The sequence below is a fragment of the Rhea americana genome, unplaced genomic scaffold, assembly GCF_003343005.1.
Source record: "Rhea americana isolate MKP2758 unplaced genomic scaffold, rheAme1 scaffold_20, whole genome shotgun sequence".
NCBI lineage: Eukaryota > Metazoa > Chordata > Aves > Rheiformes > Rheidae > Rhea > Rhea americana.
In genome coordinates this window covers 7,243,838-7,268,596 of record NW_028186150.1, presented here as the reverse complement: position 1 = coordinate 7,268,596, position 24,759 = coordinate 7,243,838, and the positions used below count along the sequence as shown (strand labels likewise).

The following is a 24,759-nucleotide window of genomic DNA, read 5'->3' as shown; positions in this document are numbered from 1 at the left end:
CTCTCTTCCCATATGATTTTGTATATTACATGACTAAATTTTTACATCCAAAATTTCACTAGGCACTTTATAGTCCATGCAAATGGTGAAGACCTACTATTGGGGGTGTGCAGTCTAAATGCACAGGTAAATGCAATATATTAGCAAATCAAAAAGTGGGAGATTGGCAAGGGAAAACATACAGAGAAGTTTACTAAGTTAACTCTCATCTAACAGTCACCCAAAATATGTATAGTCACGATCTCGGACACAGTACTTACAGCAAAGACAGAGCTCTCCTGAGAGGGCAGGCAATTACATATTTTTACTTCTCTTGTACTCTGAGTGCTTTTAGGAACAAAGTTTTGCACACTTTGTCTTGATTTATAGTAGTACAAAGCTACATAACCTTATAGCATACACGCCAGTTATATATGGACACTAATTTCCCATTATGAGTGATTAAGGCGAATGTCAATAACTTACTGCTACATACAGGCAACAGAAATTTTATATTCAAAAGAAAAAAAACTGTAAAACTAATTCAACRGTTCAAGTATGTTCTAAAACGCTAAGGCAAGTCTTCATTATAATTACTATTTCTGATCAAGTTTACAAACCTGTAGCCTCAATAGAAACCTACCCTTTTCTTCCAGAATACTGCTAAAAAAACCCACTCTTCCTAAATCAAAGTAAATTAAAAGCAAAGTAAACTCTGTACGATCCTAGACACGTATGCCCACATACTCTTTTTCACAGATCAGGGCACACTACAGATGTCACAGCCACAATTTTGTCAGATCCTGCTTAACTGCAGGATGCTAACGCCGAACGGGAGCATTAACACAACACCCGCACAGGCTGCCCTCCACCTCTTCCAAAGGTGGGTCACTTCCAGCAGTTGTAATCCTGTTGTTACACTCGGTTTCCTAGCTTACCTTTGTCATGCCGGGAACTTAGCAACTTTTCTTGCTATTTATTTTTCTTCTGAACGCTGTATGTCCGTAGAACGTACACTTTATAAACGCGTCAATGGGAACTATAGCCAATTATTGGTTACGCTCTTTTGATAGACTTACATCCCCGTAAACAAGAATGCTCTATGCTGCACTCCCCGGACGTTTGAGCTGCGCTCTCGCGGATCAGGGAGATCTGATGGTAGGCTGTATAAATAGCAACACGTTGATAAGTTCATACTATCAGAGTACCAAAGTACTACTTCCCTTCTATTAATATTCACAGATCTACTTCTCATATAGGTTCGTTTTTGTTTCATTTTGATTTTGAGGAAGGACTTTTGCTCTCTTTCACACCCTTAGGAAGGGAGCAATATAGTTCTCAGTAATTAGTTTATCTCCACAGGAGGAAGAAAAAAAAGTTTCCTTCATTCTTAGAATAAAGAATATAAGCTAATTAAACAAAATACACACAAGAAAAGAACAAGGAAGTAGCTTAGGGGAAAAATAAATCAATTCAGAAATTTTAAAATTACTTCCAGTCACCTACAAGTGCATGAATCAAACTTTTTTCTAGAAATACTTTATTTAGAAGTCTAACTACATTCTAAGTGTTGTGATTTTGTCATATTCTTTCTCCACGAACATTCAGGTATTTATAGAGGAACATTGGAGAAAGGGAATTTAAAACTTGAACAACCAACTATTTGAAAACTTCACTGTGTATCAAAAATTATTATTCAGACAATTTTTGCTAAAAGACAAGTGATCCAATCATGGAAAATAAAGTTTATTATGTGATTCATGTGCCTAACAAAGAAAACAAACAAACAGAATGATCAACAGCTCACTGTGAATATATGCACATCAATTACTTTTTGAATCAAAAGTAATTTGCTGAATATTCTGGGAATTCATTTCGATTAACAAATGTACTGTCACCATGTGCTCATAAACTGTAACAACACAATTTGGAAAACACAATATTTTGTTACACATTCAGCTCCTATGTTACTATTCACTAATGTTTGCTACTTCGACACAAGAAATAAGATACAGATTCTCAAGTTCAGCTGCAAAGTCCAACTTAAGAGAGTGGTCAAAGGTGGCTGACTAATCACCTCYGCACTCTTTGGGATGGATCAGTTAATGCACTGGTAAAAGTTAAAGCAACGTCAGGGATGTATCAATGTACGTTGGCTATGCATCCTCTGACAGAAATAATCACACGTACTGAGCACGYGCCCCAACGGAGGCGTTCTCAGCTAACCCAAAAAAAGGAAAGCTTTCTGGTCGTCTGTGCTGCTACAGCAATGAAGAACAGCAGTACGAGCAGGCGGGTTTGGCCTGTGTTCTGTCACACAAAAACTTCTACCTTTAGTGATGCTTCATAACTAGTCATACCACAGCTCGAAGTCTCAGCTTAGTATTAACAGTGTATCCACATCACACCCGATTTTAACATGCAAATTATTCAGGTTCCACACGGAAGAGAATATCTACATGATCACGAATCTAAACTGTTCATATGCTGTTCATAAATTTTTCCTCTCTTTTTAAAAAAGAACATTGCATTTCATCAAAAACTGGGCTCTCTAATGATTTTTTTTTCTTTTTTTCTCCTATTTTCCATGCAATTTTTGATATATGAACTCCCAAATCAAATTCAGGGATAATTCTAGAATCATTTAGGAAAAAATGTGCTGAAACATTTTTAGTAGGAAAAAAATCATCTTTTAAGGATATTTGATTTTTTTTTCATGATCATGAGCAATCCTGTTGTCAATAAAAAGGAATTCTTTAAGACTCGTTCTAATTAAGATGTTTATTTTATTACTTATTTAAAATCTTAAATGATATAATTAAGTTTTTCTGTTTTCGAAAAATACTTCTTAAATGTTTATTCACAGATAAAAGCATTCTAATATCAAAATATCAGTACTTTCCTGAGTGTTACACTTTTGAAGTTGACAGATGTCATCCTGTTTAAACTTCTATGGCTAGTCAAATCAACAGTTATTCTTATACCAGAGATGTAACAAGGTTTATATACATATATACATATACATATATATATATATATATATATACACACACACACATGCACACACACACACACACACACAGACACCAATGAAAGAGAACATAGAATGTTTAGATGAATTGGGAGAAAATAAAAAGACATCAAATTTCTGGGTCCAAAGTCTAAGAACACAGCAATTATTTTCAGGGAAAAAAAAAAATGTTTTGATAGGCATTTTTGAAAGCAGGTTATTGCCATGGAATATCAATTTTAAAATACAACAACCAAATACTACAAATTTAACTTCATGAGTTTTTAACCTTAGAAAACTCTACCAGTTTTCATCTCAAGTGTCAGTTGCTAAACAGAAACAACACTTCATCTTAATACAGTTTGAAAATCCACAAAGTACTATTGCTGTAGGCATGAATTCCTACTATATACAGCGAAATCGTTGCATACAACCCTCTTGAATGCATATTTTTAAGAAAGAAAAAGGAAAAAGCTTCTTCATCTTTTATTACTTTGGGAGAATTCACTGCCTCAGTTAAAAAAAAAAAAAAGGAAAGAAAGGAAGGAAAAAGAAAAAAGTATCACAGGTCAAAACCAAAACGACACACACAACAATCCGTTGTCAAACTGGCTGTCAGTTGGATGCACCAGAGTAATGCTAAACAACTGTGGTACGGAGACAAAATATGCTTTCTTTAAGACACATTTACACTGAGTTATTTAAGCCGTACGAACAGCCTTGCCTAGCATCCACCCCTCACGCAGTAATGAAAACAAAGGGGGCCCATTTACACTGTAACCACGCAGTGGGGTTAAGCATGTGACCTTAAAGTATGGTGCGCTTGTGCTCAGTGGAAAGGATCTTGACAGTATAAACAAGAATTACTGCTGTTAGAGAAAGGGAGGACAATTAAAAACAATCCAGGATGCATGTTGTACAGCTGTTCAAGTTTCAGCTACGTCTGACCTCTAAAGATGCTTCGTCCTTTACTTCAGAAATTTAAGCCATTTTAGTTTGATTAAAATAGTCCTTCAACAAAACTAGACTCGCGTGAAAAATGTGTGGTTTTATATGAGTAACACAATGAAAATTGCATATTGCTAGCAGAACATGCTCTCATCCAGTTAAAAAGATGCCATGGCTGACCTATCTCTTTCTAAATACTTAAGGAAAGTGAACTGTTAAGCAAAAAGGAAATCTTTATGGAGAATGCTTTAAAAAAAAAAAAGGAAAAGGAAAAAAAATTGTTTCTTGAAACAAAAAGAGTCTTCAGTGGCTCAGATCCTACGGTCAAATCTGTTTGACAAACCTTTGTGCCCATGTAGAACCTGTCTGATTTCAGCAAAACTCTGCAGACACGATGTCCCAATACAGATCAAATTGCAGGACCAAGAAGCCACAACATTTTTTTTAAGCTTGACTTTGGATACCATTGATTCCAAATGCAATAAAGAAAGCTTACAATTATGGTTAGTATTTTGTTTATACATACCTACAAATTTTCTAATAACTGAGAAAATACTTAGATTTTAAACAGAAAATGATGCAACAAGCTTTTTCCATCAGCAACTACAACTAGTTATCCTAATATCGTCCTGAAAAAATAAGGTAAGAGGAGAAAAACTTCTGAGAAAGAAAACAAAGATATTGGCTAAGTTTCTCAAAACCACAATTTTCCTGCCTCTTTGATCTTCGTAGAGTCAGCATAAGCCACTGAAACTCCTCCACAAATGAAAGGCATTCATTGGAAGCCATCAGAAAGTGTTGCTCTTCCTCTGGGACCCAGGACAATAAAAGAAAAGTTTGTGTCTGCCACGTGGGCCTACAATTCAGCTTAAATGAACAAACCGTTGCAATATCCTTTGGCTTTGTGAAAGTGATATTTCCTACTTTTTTGGGAGAAAGGAAGTCATATATAAACAGAACAAAGGGAAGAGGCAACACAAGTAGAGCCTCTCATAATAAATATTACAGTGAAAGTTTTGCTCATCAAACCAAGAGGAAAAATATATTTTAATCTCCCAAGTTTTATGTCTTTGATGTGTGTCAGAAAAAAAAGCTTATGTATTTTGTAAGATTTATAGGATTTCTAGTGGGAATAGTTTTATATTTCAGTTTTTTCCCCTGATCTGAAAGTGAGAATATATTAAGTTGAATCTATCCTCCAACACTGTGTGTGTCAAATTGAGCACATCTTTAGAAAAGAGAAGTTAGGATGTCCTCTGGACTCCCCTCCTTCTCTCCCACTTCCCCAAATAGGCTAGTATTCCACTGAGTAAAGCACTACAAAATCRTGATGCTATTGGTGCAATGGTGATCTTTTAACTATGAAATACTTCTTAAAATACCAGTAGTAAACTACAGTGAAGTTCAAATATTTGCATTAAATTCCATAACAGATAATCACTAAACTGCATTTCTTTGTGGTGCTAAGATTAGGAAAAGGTTATACAGATTCAGTAGGAAAAGTGGTAATTTATTATCTGTGATATTGTCACTACATGCCCACAACACAGTCTGATATAACACATGAAGCATTAATTTTCAAAATTATAATACAGAAAGCATAAAACTCATGCTCCTTGACATCCTCCGTTAAATTCTGTACAATTTTCTTGCACTGCCATCCACCCTTTCTGTGCACCTTTTCTTGTTTTCTCTCGAGATAGCAACCATTACTAGGACAAAAGAGGTCGGAAACTACTTTTACTTAAAATGATGTTACCTTGTTGTAATTCAATCAAATGACTGCTGATTTACATCAGCTTAAATGAGGACAAAATCAGATATAGAAATGGTCCTCTCAGAAGATGTGAGCCAAAATAGCTGAAGGTTTCAAGGTAAGTAACAGTGAAAGAGAAGATGATTCAGACCCAGGTTGATTGTGCCGTCTCCAGTTTCACACATTGTACAATATTTCACACATTGTACAATACTCTGTTATTTCAGTCACAACAACTAACCATTAACCTTAGAGGGCCTCATCAGAAGAGGTAATTTTTAATTATAGTCTGACAAACACTAAAGTCAACAGAACAAAGGAGAAAGATGCTAGATTTTAGGTAAGTTAATTTTATTGAGTATTGGTAGACTTAGMTAACATTATAAGGACAGCAACTTGCAGAGTAAGAAGAAAAGGCAGAGAAGAGATTTCAGTGAGATGTTGTAAGAGAAGAATGGGATATGGTAGCAGAAAATGAATATCAATTTCAACCAAGGAACAGTCAAGAAAAAAAATATTTCAAAAACTATTACAAAAGCAATAATAAAATTGCAAGTGCCAAGCTTGGAACAGCTCCAAAAAAACTTCAAGGAGCCTGACTGGGAAGACAGGTGCCTTGTTAATAAGTACTGTGCCAGAGGAAGGTTCATGCACAACTTCTTAAGTCATTTACCCAAAGCCAGTAGCAAGCAAATGAAAGTGTGAGGAATAATAGGATTCTTGTCTCTTACTCTCCATTTCCCTTAATGTTGCCATATGGTATCCATATCTGTGAGGATAAGCGGTACTTTGTACCCTGGTGTTTCAGTTTTCATGACGCTTTACAAGTCTCATTGCTCATTTCACCACTTTCCACTAGCTACTTCTTAATGACACCCAGCCATTGCTTCCTTTGCTTTCCCATAAAAACAACATACTCAGGAAATAATGAATGTATATTTGTCTCTTTCAAGTAACTGCAGCTCAGTTTTAACCATTTACTTTGCAATAAACTTTAAGACAGCTTTTTCCAAAAAAMGTCTATATATCCATAGGGTCTCAATACACTGTTTTGTTTTGTTTTTTTTTTTAAACACATCAGTAATAGCCTAATAGTTTCATTTCTAAGCTATGACCTACATAATTCCTCTGCCTTGTCAAAAAAAAAAAAAAAAAATGTAATAGATTCAGTAACCTGGCACTCCATCACTCATTTTGAGTCTTCAGTCCATGCGGAAACAGCCAATTAATGGTATGGTTCACGAAGATAACTGTCAAATTACTTTTAATAGTGAATTGCCACAAAGAATACTTTGCTGGACGGACATACTTAAGAAGTAGCTGTGGAAACAAGAAAGAATTAGCCCAGACAGGAGCAGTATAAGCTTATTCACAACAGCATGCTCAAGTGCTCCCAGCCTAAATTGAAAGAACCATCTGCAAAGCAGTGTACTTCAGTCTGCTCAGAAGTCTGCTAACTGCAGACTCAAACCAGTTGTCAAGAGTGAGCAGGTTTGGTAAGATGCATTTAGACCCTTAGGGAAAATGAATCCTCCCAGAACTACAAAAACCAAGAAAGTACCTCAGGGAAAAATAAATATTTACTCCTTTTGGCAAGGTAGCCTCTCTCTGCTGCTTCTTTCTCACTGCAAAACTGCCACACATTCTGTATGAGAGGATTCTGCATTTTCTACATTTTAAAGTAACCCCTGAAGCAAGTATCAGAATGTGTTTATCAAAGAGAGTCTCTTTGGAAGACTCTATTTTAAGAACTTTTAAAGCAGAATAAGGTAACGCTTAGTATTTCTGAAGTCTCTGAAAACAGACCACTGGTACAATAAGTTATGAGAAATAAAATTTTTAGGAAACTGGAAATCCTCCACAGATTTTCTTAGCATTTTAATGCCTATTTCATTCACAAGCCACTGCAACTTCTCTGGAAACTACCCTAAGGAGTACACTTCCACTATTTTTGGAGAAGTGTTTGTAATGTGTTACACAACACGACCTAGAAGCTATATTCTAAGTTTTTCACCACTGGAAGATAAATTTGAATATAAAGAATCTTGAGTTGGCCTTTTTATATATATAACATACAATAAAATTAATAAAGTAAAAGGAAAAGATTCATCACTGTTCATAAGAAATTATTTGCCCAGGGAGTTATTTCATCTGTCCTCTCCTTTACTTGGCTAGGCAGAAAATAAATTTTGCTGACTCTGTTTAATTTCCACAGCTGTCATTGTGATCCAAAACATTTATATTGGAGCAATTACATATATCCTCAGGACATCAGGAGCTGGAGCACCAGATCAAACATAGTATAGGCTATCTACCATCTTCTGACTCCAGCAGCAGCTAGCCTTAAATTTAGGAGAAGTCGTACTGTAGAAAAATACTTTTAAGTACTTTTAAAAATACAAACTGTCCTTAAAATATCAAGTCAGCATGGTTTCATACATGCTTATTGACTACTTTAGTACAAACGTAAGAGAGTAAAAGGAAATAAGGCAGTAAAATGAGAAGAGAATACAGATACCTGGTACTTTTGAAGTACATCTCTAAATTTATTCAATGTAGCATATTTAGACTGTCTAATAAATAATTCAATTGTATAAATTACGTTTGTGGGAAGAATCATCACAAAAGAGTATCGTTAAGTAATAAATTCATAAATCTAGTGACAGAGTCATGTTATTTACATTAAGTCCATTACACAAACTTTTCAAACAGTTGTTTGGACTAAAATGCACATATTAATATAAAAGATTCCACAAATAATTACAGTTTAACATGAGAAAATAAGTACTTATTTGTGAAAGATATAAAAAGAAGTCAAGGAGATTTCAATAGACTTTGAAATAGGACTATCAAAATTATAGTAAAATATGTACTTATAAATAATATAATTTTCAATATAAAAATTAAGTATATTCTTCTAGTTATACCAGCACACTCAGCAGACAGTTTGCTTCATCTTTACTGAAGCAAATCTTAGTTATGAAACTGGATTTTACTACTCACATATTCATATAAATTTAAGTTACACCTTTAACTACAGGTTATTTTGGACCTTTCTTGCTAGCCTCTAGTTTCTCTCTCCCCACCTTTTTTCTCCTTGCAATAGTAAACACAGATTTATATAAAACCAGGAACAACTTTTGTAAAAGTGTATTATCTCATTTTAATCAGGCAGCCTATCACTTAAAGTTTCACACATGCATGGTATTGAAAATGTTCTACCTGCATACTTCTAGGCTCAAGTTTCTTCTACAGCAAGACCCTAATGGAACAACTCTTTTTCAAGAAAGTTGATTAAGAAATGTGTCAGTGGACAAAAACTACTTCTGACACAAAGTGAAATAATACATTCATCCAAAAGTCAAATTTTACCTAGTTGTGCCATTGTTATTGAACACTACAGAACAGTCGCCAACAAGATAAAAGCTTAATAGATGAAAGGTCAGATCTTCAAGTTAATATCTTGCACTTGTCACTCAGACAAAACACAAACTAGGGTATTTTGTTCAAGATTCTCTTGAATCCAGACTAAAATTAGACCTTCACTTTGAGAATCTTTTGATCCATTAAAGTGTCCTATCTRTGTAGTGTCTCCTTCCCCTTCTATCACTTTACTGTAGCTTTTCCATTTTCTTGAAGGAGGCCAGACAAGGTAAGAATGGAAAGGAAGGCAAGAATAGAAGGGAAGGAAAAATAATTCAGAGATGGGAAACCACATTTCATATTAATTTCATTATAACTATAAATAAAMTTAAAAAGCACATTGACACTTGCCAATTTACTATTCTCTTTCCTACTATAGTATCTCTTGCATTTCCAAAATTATTTGCATTTCCACTATCTTTATTCCCATTTTGTCTATATTCTGCTTTACCTTTCTCTCACCTTGTTAAACTCTTTTCTTCCTCACAACTGTTTCCCTTCTGTTCCTCCCTCTCCTCTGCTACTTATTGCCCCCAAGTTTCTCTCTTGCTCAGCTTACTAAACCACTTTGGCCTTTAATTCTGCCTCCTACTGAATCCTCCTTCAAGTTCTTACACTTTTCACATTTTGTGGTACACAACTACTCACTATATCTCTGCAGAAACAGGGGAAGCGGGAAAAAAACAAACCGAACCAAACCCCGATTTCAAAAATATAACTGAAACTAGTGAAATAAGARTGGTACACTAGAGGAACAAAGAAGAAGGCTTGTACAAATGCAAAGCGCTGCACTGGCTTCAAGAGAAATAAAGCTAACCACAGGCCAGCAACCGAATGGCAGACAGCAGTTCAATAATCATAGACAGAAAGTCATGTAGGAAGCCGTCATACTATAAGCAAAGTTCCCCCTGGGGCATGTACAGGAAAAAAGTCCACCTAAAATTTTAGCATGTCTGCTTTTTATCTCACGAGATAGGACTAATTGTCCTTGGTGTCTGAGCTAGATTTCTAGCATGCTGGAGCAGAACAAATACTGCTTTTTCACCTATCTGTCACAGCATACATGAAAGATTTTGACAAAAGCAAAACAGCACTAATCTTAGCACCTCACAAAGCTCCAAGCAAAACACCAGAGAGAAAGCAGAGAGAAAGCTAGCACAGAATGGATAATAAAACAAAATCTTCACCAAATGAATATCTMGACAGGAACATGTTGCCTCTGTGCTTCTGCTTCTTATGAGCCATGCTTTTACTGTAAAGGAATATTTAAAAACTCACTATTTTGGTACATAGATTAAAATATAATCTAGATTATTCTAAACTTCATCCAGTAGTTCAAGCATTAAACCTATAGCGGATGACTGAGCTAACACAGAGCGTTTAAATGCCAGGGAACTAAGGTTCCAGCTCTGCAAAATACACGTTGCAAAGGCTTGACCAAGCTCATCTGACACTGAGTTTTCTCAAAACACCAAGGCAAGATCAGTCACACCTCTACTGGAAAAGGCAGAGGCAAACTATCAAATCATTCCTGATTTCCAGTATTAGCATCATTTGAGCTGAAAACATGCTAGAATCTGAAGCTTGAAATACAGCCTACCAGGCGAGCTGCTCTCCTTTCACTTTTGGCTTCCTGATAATAACGTTTTCTTGTTCTTCTATCACTTTCCACTTCTATATGTGCTATACACACACATACAAATATCACATAGACACACACACACATACATAGGTATCTTCTCTGTTAGAGGCTGAGTAGACATGCTTTCCTCCATGTCTTTTGACTATGATTCTTTTGGTTAAGAGATTTGCGCTGTTTTTAAATGGGTGATTTCTGGAGGAACTATTCATTGCAAAGAGAATTTATGTTCTAATGACTTCTGCTTGAATAGAGTTGGGGCCCTAAGGAAGAAAGATTCCCCCCCCCCCCACAAATTACCTTAAAGTACTTTTCAGATAAAACAAAGAACACAAAATCTTCAGTTGAAAAAATATCAAAGGAAGAAACCCTGCAAAAAGCCCAAATAAAAGAATGTACCTTTGACCTCTGGTAATTCAAATAGAGTGCTAATCACCAAAGGATTAACACCCTCTGCATTATAAATTATACAACCAGTCATCAGGAAATTATAACACCCCATATAATCAAGAAACACTAAAGTCTGCCACAGAATTATGCACAAGCAGTAGGAAGTACTAAGATGAGAAACTAATACATTGGACCAGTTCAGGAAGATTCTGTAAATTTAAGCATTATGAAGAACAGCTCAGTGCTAAAACAGATAAATCCCTCTCCCTACATGTATGTATGTATATGTGTGTGTGTACATATATACACACACACAAAATGTTGGTGTGTATGCATATATACAAAAGAATTCATACATTTCTATAATTATATACATATTAAATTGTTAAAATCCATGTTTCTATAATCCATTTGATTTTTTTCTCTAAGTCATTTAGTTCCATGAATAATTTTATTTCATAAACATCCAATATATCTTAACATGCTTTAAGTTTCTGCATTTGATGCAAACATATTTTGCTGAAATAAGAACTCATTCTCCCTTATTGGTTCTGCAATATAACTTGGTATTATATTACAGGTAGCATTATGACTGCATATCATGGAAGAAAACTTCTATCAAAACATAAAAAGATAAAAAGAGACGAAAAAGACACCAAATAAATTGCTACCCACAACTCTGCAACCTGCTACGATTGAAATATTTTGAAGGTTTTAGGGGTATACAAAAAAAAAGTCTAGAATACTAAATGACCTACGCAAAATACTAGAGTAGCGTAACTGCRTATGTTAGAGAAATTTCAGAAGATGTAAGATTTCTTCAGGCAATTGAAAGTTAAAAAGGTTTTCTTAAAAAATATATTACCATGAGTAAAATAGCAGCAACCYCTTCCTCCAAGCACCTCTCACAAATAATAATTAAGGGCATGATTCCCAGTCAAAAGCCACCCTAGAGGTTTTGCCATAGTGACGCTTACTTCTGTTCTGGTCTGCTTTCACCAAGCGACCCACCTACTACCTCTCTGACCCAGGATTGTCCAGTTCTTTTTAAAGTCCTTCAGTGTTTGAAATTACACTGCRGCAACTCCATAGCCCTCCAAACCATCTCCACCCTACCAAAGGCCCACTTCCCCCACTGCAGAGCTCCCCTTACCCTGTATCTCCCAAACCACACTACTCCATTTTGCCCAAGAGCCTTTGCTATCCTTTCTACTCTTTCTCAATCTCTAAAGCTTCTTCTGCCAAGCCCATCCAACCCACTGCCCACTGCTCCACAGAAAGAACACGCAAGTACAAGAGATCTCACATGCCTTTCTCTAGAATTAAGCATCAGACTATTATTCATTCAACAAGTTTTCTCTAACTAGTTACCCGTAGCTTAGCTCCCCCCACCTTTGGACGCTTATATGACCAAGCCTGTTTTTAATGTAATTGGTTTCTGATTATTAAATAGCAGATGGCCATGTATTGGTTACATGAYAACCAAATACAGCAATTTAATATCCCTTTTTCCATAAACTGTACGGGTAAGTAAATAAGGAAACACTTACATACCTATTGGATATGGAAAGTGGTCTTGTGCAAATCAGGGGGAAAAAAAGAACATAGTAATACAAGAAGTGCATACAATTCAAGATACAGGTGCACACATTTGAAGAGCAATTATTTCATTATTTTGTGCATTTGCRTCGTTAGTGTGCAGCCTTTGAACCAAACGAGATGGAAAGTAGAACTTGCTTAGTGGTGACTATTTCCAGCTCTGCCTATGACCTTCTAACCAGCTCTCTCCCCTAATCTCCCTGACAGCATTTCTCCAAGAGGAATTCAGTCCATTTCTTCAACATGGAGTGTCTCATGAAGAACACAAGTAATAACGCAGCTCAAGGAAGAACAACTCAGCTCAAATTGTGTTAATTCGTAGACATTTTCTGCAGATCAGAGTGAGAGAAGATGCACATCCGCACCATTATGCCATTCTAGTCTACCTTCCTAAGACTGATGAAGAGGGTAACGTGATGGAATCAGTTGACCCATTGCAAGTAGGCAGCAGAATGTCAGCATGAACACAGACAGCCCTTTACATGTATAAAAATATTAAAGGGAGGAAAAAAGGTGGATTTTTCTTCAGTTTGAGAAGCCTTTACATTTTAAATTGCATCAGAATTTCTCCTGTAAATCTTCAGTAAAAAGATACACTTTAATTCACATATTCACACTGCAGACTAACTGGCAAATTTCACCTTTTTCAAGCCCAGTATAAAAACCCCACAGGATTTCTCCAACCTTGTGTCATTCTACAAGTATGAAATATCATTTCTAAGCGAAATATACTTTACGGCTGTTCCATGAGAAAAAGCATAGCTTAATTAACTAAGCTGATTAAGCTGTGCTCTTTTACCTATTACAGAAAATATTTAGCCCTGGAGCCATCTGAAAGGCACCTCACACCACAGATTACATATTTCCCAGAGATACTGTACATACTCAGTCACTTTGGAAGGGGAAAAAGCAAACACCCCACATGACAGCATTCCAAAAAAAGAGCAGAAGTGTCAGCTGAGAAATTCTTGTCTAGAAGGTAAGTATTATAAGGGAATAAATGAAGCTGAGAGAACATTACCCCCCCAGAAAACCTCAGACCTGATTGTTATAAAATAATTGCTGTGGGAACATTCTCCAAGAAATTCCCAGTCTCTAATATTGCTATCGGAATCTTTGTATGTTTACAAACAACTTGGACAAATGGATTGAAAATTGAATGGACTACAGCATCCTTATTTTCAAAACAATTAACACTATTCTCCTTTATCACATCTAATGAGTTCATACCGTGAAAATAATTCCTTAAAATTTTCAATCCTTTCAAACTGTCTAAAAGCAATTGCTAAATAAAGACATAGCTAAACAGCATTYGGCTTATCTTGGCTTTTGCTGGTGCAAGGGTGCTGTTCTGCATCTTGTGAAGATTTCTAGTGGAGCAAGCAAACCTGGTCAGTCTCCGAGTCTTTCCTGGGACCTGTCTGACRTGTCGACAAGCAGCTAAACTGAATATTAATACACTCTCCATCATCAAAAGCTGTTGCATACCCAAAGGATGAAAAATATTTTAATCAGCTTTCAGCTTGTCTAGCAGAAGTCAGTTTATTCCTTTGGGATTATACATCTGTGCACTCAATTTTTCTCTCTTTCTCTATACACACACACACACACATATATATATACATATCTATAAAACTTTTGAAACTAACAGTAAAAGAGCCTAAATCTGCTGTTTTATTRGAAAAAGCCAGCTAATGCTGTTATTCAATTAAAATATTTTACATTTAACAAGAAAAATCTAGAAGATGAAAGCAAAGAAAAAGCCAAGGAAAAAGTTGAGAAAACAGTCTTATATCCTGTTCTTTAACAGTAGGATTTCTTAGGGAAACTAGTGGGTTTGTTTCATATTTTTGTTAATCTTCTATGTTTTTAAGATTGACTCTTCTATCTTCTTACCCTTTATTTTTTCCCCCTACAAGCTTCCTAAAGTTTGGTACTATAAATTTGCAGTTTCTTGATGGAACYATCACAAGGGGATTTGATTCAGGAACATACACACGTTTTATATACRTCTGTGTATCATGTATGTCTTATGTGAAAAACAACAAAAGATGAATAATAATGATCTGAAAAGTCTTTGGTATAGAATGTAATAGCAAGGTAACCTGTCTCTACTGTCACGCCTCTGAGAGACCAAGTCTCAACTTGTGAGGTTGCATTAATGAAGATACCACCTACAAAAGAAGGCTCATAAAAGTGAGAAATACTAATCACCCTAATTATGTATATTTTTAATTCTTCTAAAAGTAGCGTAATATTTCAGACTAAGATAGAGCTAGGACTTGCACTGGCCTTTGCAGTGAGCATCTATATACATGCAGAACAAAATTAACTTCTTTATATTACTTCATCCTTGCTTTCCTGGGAACAGATGTGTTACCCATTTACTTTTAATACCATAGTAYGCTCTCCTCTTTCCCATGAAGAGGAGGGAACACAGAAATATAAGGCTTTGCTACTGAGAGATTTTCAGACACTGTCGTGTGAGCAATTCTGGGAAGCACAGTTTTTCTATACTACAAAGCATCAGCATAAAATGGTTCATACGGACTGATTTCAAAATAATTTCTATCCAAATCCTCCATCAGCAACGTACCCAATCATTACTTCTAAGCAAAGGAGTGAATTCTGAGGTCCAGTTACTGCAAATGATTTCAGCATAGGATCTTCTATTTTATGAAACGGAAGAATGAAATGGTACAGGATACGAGAACAAGCAGTAAGGCAGCAGAACGAGTAGACGTTATCTTGCCAGTATCTCAGTCACGGTGAGACTTCTTGCAGTTCACTTATCCAAGCTGTGTTACACCATATCCTCCACAAAACAACTGGCCTTCTAGCTAGCTAACAAATCTTGTGAGGCTTTAATCCACCAGCACATAGCACAAACTRCTTGAAGATCAAGGCAGAATATAACTATTAGTAGAGTGCATATATACACTTACAACAATTACTTCAGTTTATGACACAATTATACTGAACCTAGGCAGCTAGACAACACAAATTGATATACTATTCCCAGTTATTAACAGAGTACTTTGCTGAATACTGCATGCTAAGCACGAAGTCAAATTCATCTTGAGCATAACTCCACTGATGCCGTTCTTGGTCACAAGCAAGAATCCGGCCTGTTCTAATCACCCCCTAAACCTATTATTATTTTTACAAAAATTCAAAATAAGTCTTTTGAAAAGAGATGCCATTTAGGCCAATTGTGATAAACAGTCATCTCATTACACAGGAATAACTGCAAGAAGCTTTGTTATGCTTAAACATTATATTAGGGTCTCTGCTGTGAGAATTAGATAAGATTTCAGATTCAGAAGCAATCCAAGGAGAACTGCCAAAACCTGATGTTAACTGGAGATATTTGATCAAATCTAATATTGTTTTTTTTTGCTGCAGAATGGTAAACACATGAATAGGCTGCATTTTATTCTGTCTACAGCTTCAGGATTATTAAGCACCAGGATTTGTAATAAGAAAAAAAAAAAAAAAAAAAAAAAAAAAAAAAAAAAAAAAAAATCCACTCAAAAGCTCCTAACAACCAGGATTTGGAAACTGAAATACACTTCGCTTGCCCAGGCCCCCAAGGTAATCAGGGTGAGCCAAAACACAGTAAGCTCCTGTTGCCATACCTAAGTGGTAGAACTGGCCCACATCTTGGGGACAGAGAGGGAAAGTTAATTTTGGTCCCAGTTCTATATTTCAAAACATTGCAGGGTCTAGACAGAAATCTATGGGGTTTCTTCAACTCCAGAACATTCACTCTCTCCTAGGACATAACCTATAAGTAACTTCTTTTCTAGTGTTGTAAAAATCATAGCCTCATTTTATTGACAAATAATTTAAGATCAGAAACAGTCCTCAAACTAAAAACTGAACTAAGACCTCAGAGTTTTGACTTTGGCACTGATTTTGAAAAGTGTACTCGAGCTACTTACACAAATCAAATGGAGGACAAGTGAAAAAATTAACACCTAATCTATCAGATCATGGATATGTCGTGCTTTCCACRGCAAGTGCCAAAGCCAAGTTTTTATTCTTTTACATACAGAATTAGAATTGTAATTTTGATCAAAGATGTTACAACGCACTGTTAAAAAAAAAAAGACACTTCCCCTATGATTTTGTTATGAATTATAGATAACAGTGATCAGGCAGGACAGAAAAGGTATCATTGCTAGAAATAGCAATTTTTAAGACAACTTTGCTTACAAAAGCCATTTGAAAATTAAAACAGGTATATACATTTTTTAAGTCATTAAATAGCCACTAAAACAGGGTAGTAATGAAACCATAATTACAAATATGAAAGTCATATTGCCACTCACTTCCATTTTCACTAGAACTTGTAACTTAGTTTATAACAATCACAAAAATCCCTCTAATTTACAGTTTCAACACCAAATCAAATCTTCTACTGTACCTATGCAATATGTTCATAGATAAATACAYAAACATACAAATGCACAAGTTCTATATCTGATCATTTCTATAACTGCACATGTAAGAACTAGAAACAACTTCAATTGTGACAGATAAACAGATTATATATAACTATATACATAAAAAAATTCAAAAATATAACTAACGTTTGTTGAAAAGAAAATTATTTTCAGCATGTAAATATTCATTTTTATTCAGCTTTTGTACGAGGAAATACCGTAAGAGGCTTTAGAATTAGTAACTGGACTATTGAAACAACAATACAATGTTGCTACTTCTCTATTTCTATAGAAAGTAATAAGCCTCTTAAGCTGGTAAACACAGCGTTGACAAAAACGATCTTCTGTTGATCCAGTGTATGTCCACCCAAGGTTCTAGGGGAAAAAAAATGATGAAAACAGCATGCCATTTTATACAATATACAGTAGCACCATCATACTGACTCTGCTTCCATTTAAGTCAATTACATAGTTTTCATTAACTATGAAAGGGCAATATCAYGTTCTAAAATATCTTTCCAGGACCAATACTAGATTCACAGGGATCCAGAAGGAACTATGATCCGACCTTTTCCCTCTCTGCCATACGCTGGATGACTTACAGTACTACCAAATGTAGTTTAATGCTCTCAAAACTCTTTTTCTATGCTATTCTTGCTGCTGAGGACTGCAAGCAATAGCCCGCAGGGCTCACTCCCAGTAAACCAGTTTTCTCCAAGTATAACTTTATACAACAAAGAAGGTATAGATAGCGTTTAACTAGAAGATAATCACAGTTAAAGAAACCCATGTAGCATTGTACATTTTTTGTACAAGTGCGTACATACACACAGTCACAAACACAACAGCCCAGCACTGGTAATCTATCCAACATGAGAAGACCCTTATGTATGATGCAGAATCCTGTCCAAGTCATGGTTGCTCAGCTCAGACACAGATATCAATTTATACAATTCAAATACGAAGCTGGGACATAACCTATACGATGATTAGGATTCCTGCTCATTTGTGTTATATGCATTTGCATTTTAAAGATTAACACAGAGCTTGTATTTTACACACAACTACATGTGTTGTGTATAAACACACACATATATATATAAAAAAATAAACAACCATATACAATCAATTGCATAGATATATAGTGCAGAAGAGAGAAATAAGCCCTAAGACAGTACAAGTTTAGCACATGACAAGTCTAGCTATTCAAATCTGAATATTACCAAGGTACATTTGTGTGCACCAGAACACCCACAAACATCAAACTTCTAAGTCAGGTACAAATCCAACTCAGAGGGAACACAAAAATGGGCCAGCATGCCCACCTCCTTTGCACCATCTGGTGTAGCACACGCTTCCAGCCACATGACATGCACAGCTGCACAAGCCACCCATGGTCCTCCCATTTGTGCTGTCAGAAACACATCTCATTTCCCCAGAGGACACAAATTGGGGTAGCCTGTCCTAAACTTCTCCTAGCTTATGCCAGTTTACATTACAGCTTTAATGTTTTCAGAGTAATTTTCACAATATGCTGTATGAGTTGGAAGACTGCTCTTTTAACATTCCCAGTTTCTAACAGAAATGTTGCAGAGCTTCATATCAACATAGCTTAGATCTCAGCTAGCTCACAGAAGGGTTAAAAATAGAAAGTGCTATCCACTGGTTTGCTCTGATGTTCCTGTAGATATTGTCACTGGATGTATCCTCAGTAGAATTCTATTCAACACCTCTGTCTTTAAGTACAAAGCTGTAGGCTGTAGCAGCTTTAGGAAACATAAGTATCCTTTTTTCTGCTGCACAGTATCTGTGTGTGAAATTCTCTAAAGGGGTTTAAGTATTTACCCTGAACACTATCAGACAGTTTCTAAAATTTTCCTTATCCTGTTGCAAAAACACTTCAAAGAGAATCATAAACACAGTCCTTTGTGCTTTCAGCACACACTTTGTTTTGGAAGCTTAAGTCTGAATTCCCTCAGAATTGTAAATATTTTTTCAGAAAGATGTGGAATACAACCTTTTTTCTTTCTTTCTTTCTAAGATAGTTAGTGCTTCTACTGTAAACAATGTTGAGTCCTTATTCACATTTCCGAGAGCTAAAAATATGGAGGGTCAAGGAAATTAGTAGGAAAAAAGAAGAAAAAAAGAAAAGACAACCTTTGGGATCAGATTTGGAGGTTTTGTTTTATTTATTTATTTATTTTAAAAATAAAAGGTACATTTCCAGGAACATTTGACTCCTGRTGTACATAAAATATAACCTGCCAAAAACATTTATTCAAAGGGTCTGGCATAAGCAGATAAGAAGAGCCCAGAGAGACAAGAGAGATGGCTAAAATTTGGGTCTTTGAGCTGCCATGTTGTGCCTACATTTCACAGCTCATTAGGCAAATAAGATCACCCATCACTGCACGGTCCTCCAATAAAGGACTGTGACACTGCCATGCCCAAGCGCCGCGGGAAAGCTAAGAACAGAATTTACATCTTACCTCAGAATCTCCTGAATTCTGGCTGACAAGGTCAGACCAATTCAAATGTCAGTTAAGTTACTCGGCATTTTCTGAAAATGCTAAACAAACAAACAGCCCGTTCGTGGCACCGTTATTTTATTTACTTATTTATTTATTTAATAACTGGTTAGGTGTTCAAAATGGCAAAGTCTATGCAAGCTAGGAGGATTCCTTTTAAAAAGCATACGGTGCATTACAGCTTATCATGGTTATTCTGGAACTGAGGTACCCTGCTTTAAATATATATTTAAACCCTTGTTTTAATTTGGAAAAATATATGAAATATATTATGGCCCTGGGCTGAGATTTTGTAGCTCAAGTTTCAGCCTAGACTCAATTCTGCCAGGCTATAAGCCCCTGACAATAGTGGCTTATAGCAGAAACTACGACGTACTTCACATGTAGCAACAATAGCAAATAATGTAGACCTCAAAAAGGAGAAAAAAAAATAGTTAAAAGAAAAAAGCTTTGCTCTTCAATTTCAATTCAATTGTATAAACTGATAAAAGGGAAATATTGAGGACAGTAGTAATAATGCTATGACTAGTTAGTACAGTTACTAAAAATTCTTACAAGTGCAGATGAAACTGTTATGTACAGAGATGCATGAAGAGCCTACATGAGCCTGCATTAAATGCCACTTTGCTCATTATAAATACACAGGATGTGTGCACTCCAGTTTTKACACCACATTTGTAAATTGAAAGGTATGCTGCATTTCAATCTCTATCATTAATTATGTTTTCAGGATGCCAAAAAAGTGAAATAAATGGTATAACAATTATTTGCATTTAAGTTATAGCAACAAAAAAGTTAAGATCGATGTTTCATTCCTATAAGTAAGACCTTTTACAGTAAGCAAACAGTTACACTGTTAAATACAACTCCAAATCAGTCATATGTTTCTGTACATTTTAGYGCTAAGATTTTCTTCCTCTTGCCAAATTCCTGCATAAATGGGTGGGATTAAATGGAGCCTAGCCTACCTAACATAATTATATATGTTGTGATTTTATATTGCAATGAAACTGATACATTTTTATAATCCCAGTCTTGGCTCTTACCCACTAAAGTCAATAAGGTTATTAAGGCCAACTGCCATATAAATACATTGCTACATTGCTAAATGGACTGTCAAAGCAGGAAATACAATTCATACCATATAGCACTACTAGTGTCTTCATTTTTTTTAAAGGAAGATGAGATATGTTTAAAAAAAGTCTTTGGCATTTGATATTTATGAGTATAATTATATCTATTTATTTTTTATTCCACAAACAAAAAACACTGCATTGATTTACATTTTACTTAATCAAATATGAATCAATCTAGAACAAAATAAACAACAAAAAAAAGGCTGTAGCATTTGTACAGTTCTTACTGATTTAGCATGGTGTTAAAACATTTTTATAGCTAAAATAAATGTCAGATTTTGAGGTTTGCATGATATCAGACCCTGAGAGACAAATTGTCTCGCCACTGAATCTCAGAAGAGCTACAGTAAGACTTCATCACATCACATGAGATTTAAGCTTTTCAGACTTCTTTACCCAGAAAGAAGAGCTTGTACAGTCTTTTTTCAAATGGTAGCTCTCCCTTTGAATTCAGCAAGCATTTATCCTGATGTTGCACATGATAACGTGTTAATCTTGGATGACTTTTTTTAAAAAAAAAAAAAAACCCTTCAAACATTTGAATAGCCTTCATTTTTTCAAGGGGGGAAGAGGAGACACAGTCAAAGACTTGTTAAACTGCTTTGGATTTAATGCTTCATAAATTCATGAGGTAATATTGTGGGAAATGTGATGTTTTATCAGAATGTCATTCAAATGAAAGGTTTAACATTTACATCACAAGAGTGAGCTATAAGTAAAACCATCCTCAGGGAAATAAATGCCAGGAATAAACATTACGATAAAATTGGGTACCTACTATAATGTACAAAAATATAAAGTAAAGGTCAAAGGTTTGAAGACATTGGGTTAAACTTCCTAAAGTATTACATTTTGCTGTGACATCAGAGTAATTACAGTTAGCAGACTCAAATTATTTCATTTAAAATTTTTCTTTATTTTTACTTTTTTTCCAACTGCATTACTAAATGGTGGGGGGGGGAGACATGGAGAACCCAAGACTGACATTTGTAGCACTCTAGAAAAACATATATAAAACATGTCAAGAGTTTCAGCTCACACACAAATGTAAAGAAAAATACATTGCTTAATTATTTTCTTTAAGAAATAATTCCTTCTAAGCTATAATACCCTCCTGAGACAAGATCAACAATTGTAAGACATTTATAATTTAAGCATTTTTCTGTATTATATAGGCAAAGTTTTTTTTAAAAGAATCATCCAGCTAAAATTATAAATTTGGAGAAAAATGTTGAATGTAGACTAGTAGGTACCTCCAGAAATAACTTTTTGATTTAACTTAATGCTGTGGAAGCCAAACATGCACCAAAACACTGCACCTTTTATGTTAAATTGCTGTTGAATTTGTTAACCTACAATTGATTTCCTGTGTTATGGAATCTCAGAGATTACAGCTAACTTGAAGCAACAGGGATAATTCTTGATGTTAATGCTACATTTCTATGTATTTTATTAAGTCACTGCCTGTGGTCACATTAAAACTGTGGCTCAACATTGCCCCCTACTGTCAGTTTCTGAAACACCAAAGTAAAAGTAGGTTAAAAACAAACAAACAAACAGCTACCTCCAAGTTCCAAACACAGCGAGCATCAAATTTACTTAGAGACTCAACAAAACAGACATTCTCAATTAAAATTCTCTTCTGTCTCCTTCAATAGCTGAAATTAATTGTGATTAATGTGTTATAAGTCATAAAACATTAAAATATTTTTTAAAATCTAAATTAGAAGCAGCTTCCGTCTTGGCCCAAACCTTCAGTTTGCTGATAGATATCATCCTGAGGCCTGTTGAAAGGAGATACACTGACGCCACCATGTTTCTAATTAGAGACACATGGTAATGTCACACCAATTGCAGAAAACCTAACCCTTGAGAATTCCTGAGTTTGCTGTTTTCCCATGTTCTCAACACAGAATGAATATAAAATAACAACCAAATATTCTTGCCTCTACCTCATATAAGCCTGTGTTACAAGAGGACAAGTTGTCATTTGGGGAAGAAAAAAAAAAAAAAAAAAAACGAAAGGGTTTTTTTGATGAAAAAGTTCATTCAAGATCCAAAAATATTAGCATAATGGGAGGACATGAAAATGCAAATATAAGAAAAAAGTTAAAAATAAAAAAGTTTAAAAAAAAATCATTTCTTTCCTTTTGTAGGAAAGTCTAATGTTCACTGATTTGTTGCAATTTCACAAATGAGAAGTTCCACTTTTCCCCATTGCTTTTAATGTTTGAAATCAGCTGTTAACAAGAAAAGCTTAAAATACTCACACATAGGCTAGTGAATAATAAAATTTCCTTCAAAAATGAATAGCACCTTCTTGTTGTGTCATAATTCTGGGGATTCAAAAACATTTCCACTAGAATTATATTCAATATCCTGGACTATATGACAAACTTTTCCAAGACAACTATGGACAAATTGAGATTCAGACTGTGACCAGCAGAAATTCCTTCAAGAAGCTTCTTCTGCAGATGCAAGGATACTAGCAAAGCAGACATTTTTGCCAGTAGAGCTCCTTGGCATAAATATATAAAAGCGGTCATGCCAGTATGTATATCAAACACACCAGTAAAGTCTCCCAGTTGAGTCTGCTGGGATAGCTGGCTGTTATCAATGTCACTAGGTCAGTTCTCAAGGAAGGCAGGGATGTACTTTCAAATATGCAGGAACTAACAAAACTTCTATTATTTAAGAAACTAATTAGCTCTGCATTCACCAGAATTTGTTGCAGGTTCTTGCTGTGGTTTAAGGATGTACAATGGACTGCAGACAGTTGTACCTCCAGACCATCAGATTTTACTCTCAAMTCTCCCCAGACACATTCACCACTGCTGTCGTTAGCAAAGTGCTATGCATCTTGGTGTTGTATGAAAAAGTTGAGCACAACATTAGATGGTCTTATGTATCAATTGGTGTGATATAATTTATGCCTGTCATCTTTCAMAGCTGTCAAACTTTAAAAATAAGCAAGTAAGGAAACAACTGAAATCTCCTCTTGGGTTTTCTGAATCTTATTTTGTTCATATTTCTTTCGGTTACTGGGGCAGAGAAAGAGGAGGCAACAACGGAATGCTGCCATTGATCTTACATTTCACATGGCCTGAATATATTTTAAACCCTGATGTTAAAATACATTAAAAAAAAAAGAAAGAAAGAAAGAAAGAAAACTGTGACTGCTCTTGTGTTCTCCAAGTTAAGCTCTAAAAGCTGTAGACTATAACAGTGGTACTTACCATAACCTCCATTTTCCTCCAAAATTCTTCTAATCTAGCCATAGGCTTAAGCCACCAATCAGTGCACTTTAAATAGCGCTTGCCTTGAAACCAAAACTGCCTAAGCCACTCAAATTCAACCTGCAAGACACAAATACACAGTGGCATGTCATTTATGTTCATTTGGGGTGGGAAAGGGGTAGCACACAAAGTCAGCAATACCTGAGCAATTCCACATAAAAGCAGGTTACTGAAGTACTTACTTCCAAATACACCCTAACACCCAGCTGTTAGGGCGTACTTCTATTCCGTGTGAACTGAGCCACTCCCATCAAGCCTAAAGAGGTCCAAAAACCAATCTTTTCTTCACACATAGGATATGCGTAACAGAAACTTTAGAAGCATAAGTTTCCTCACAGTTCAGTCAAATATGCATCAATTCTAGCTTATATTGATTAGCGTTGTAGGTGGGAAAATACTTGGGCATCAAAAAAAGACCAAACAAACTTGCACTAATAAAATTACCCAAATGCAGGTTAATTGGTAGCTAGGAAATGGGAGAGTAGCATTATAATAAAACCCAGTTTCTGACAGTTTACCCMAAAATCTGGTTACTAGATAGGCTACCAATAACTTCTAGATTCACCAGATCTCAACGCAAGACTTCAAAGTGCCCTACTCTGTCAGA

General features: G+C 35.4%; 1 protein-coding gene across 3 annotated transcripts in view; it reads right to left on the bottom strand.

Moving 5' to 3' along the window:
- The window catches only part of FTO (FTO alpha-ketoglutarate dependent dioxygenase), a 257,390-nt gene that overhangs the window by 150,971 nt on the left and 81,660 nt on the right, over positions 1-24,759 (bottom strand). For 2 of the 3 annotated variants that reach the window (XM_085303867.1, XM_085303868.1), the window contains exon 7: positions 24,093-24,212. In XM_085303867.1, coding sequence (XP_085159993.1) covers positions 24,093-24,212 — 120 coding nt within the window. Of the gene's footprint in view, positions 1-22,065; positions 22,641-24,092; positions 24,213-24,759 lie in introns of those variants that run through there. The other variant, XM_085303870.1, reaches the window with a different exon arrangement.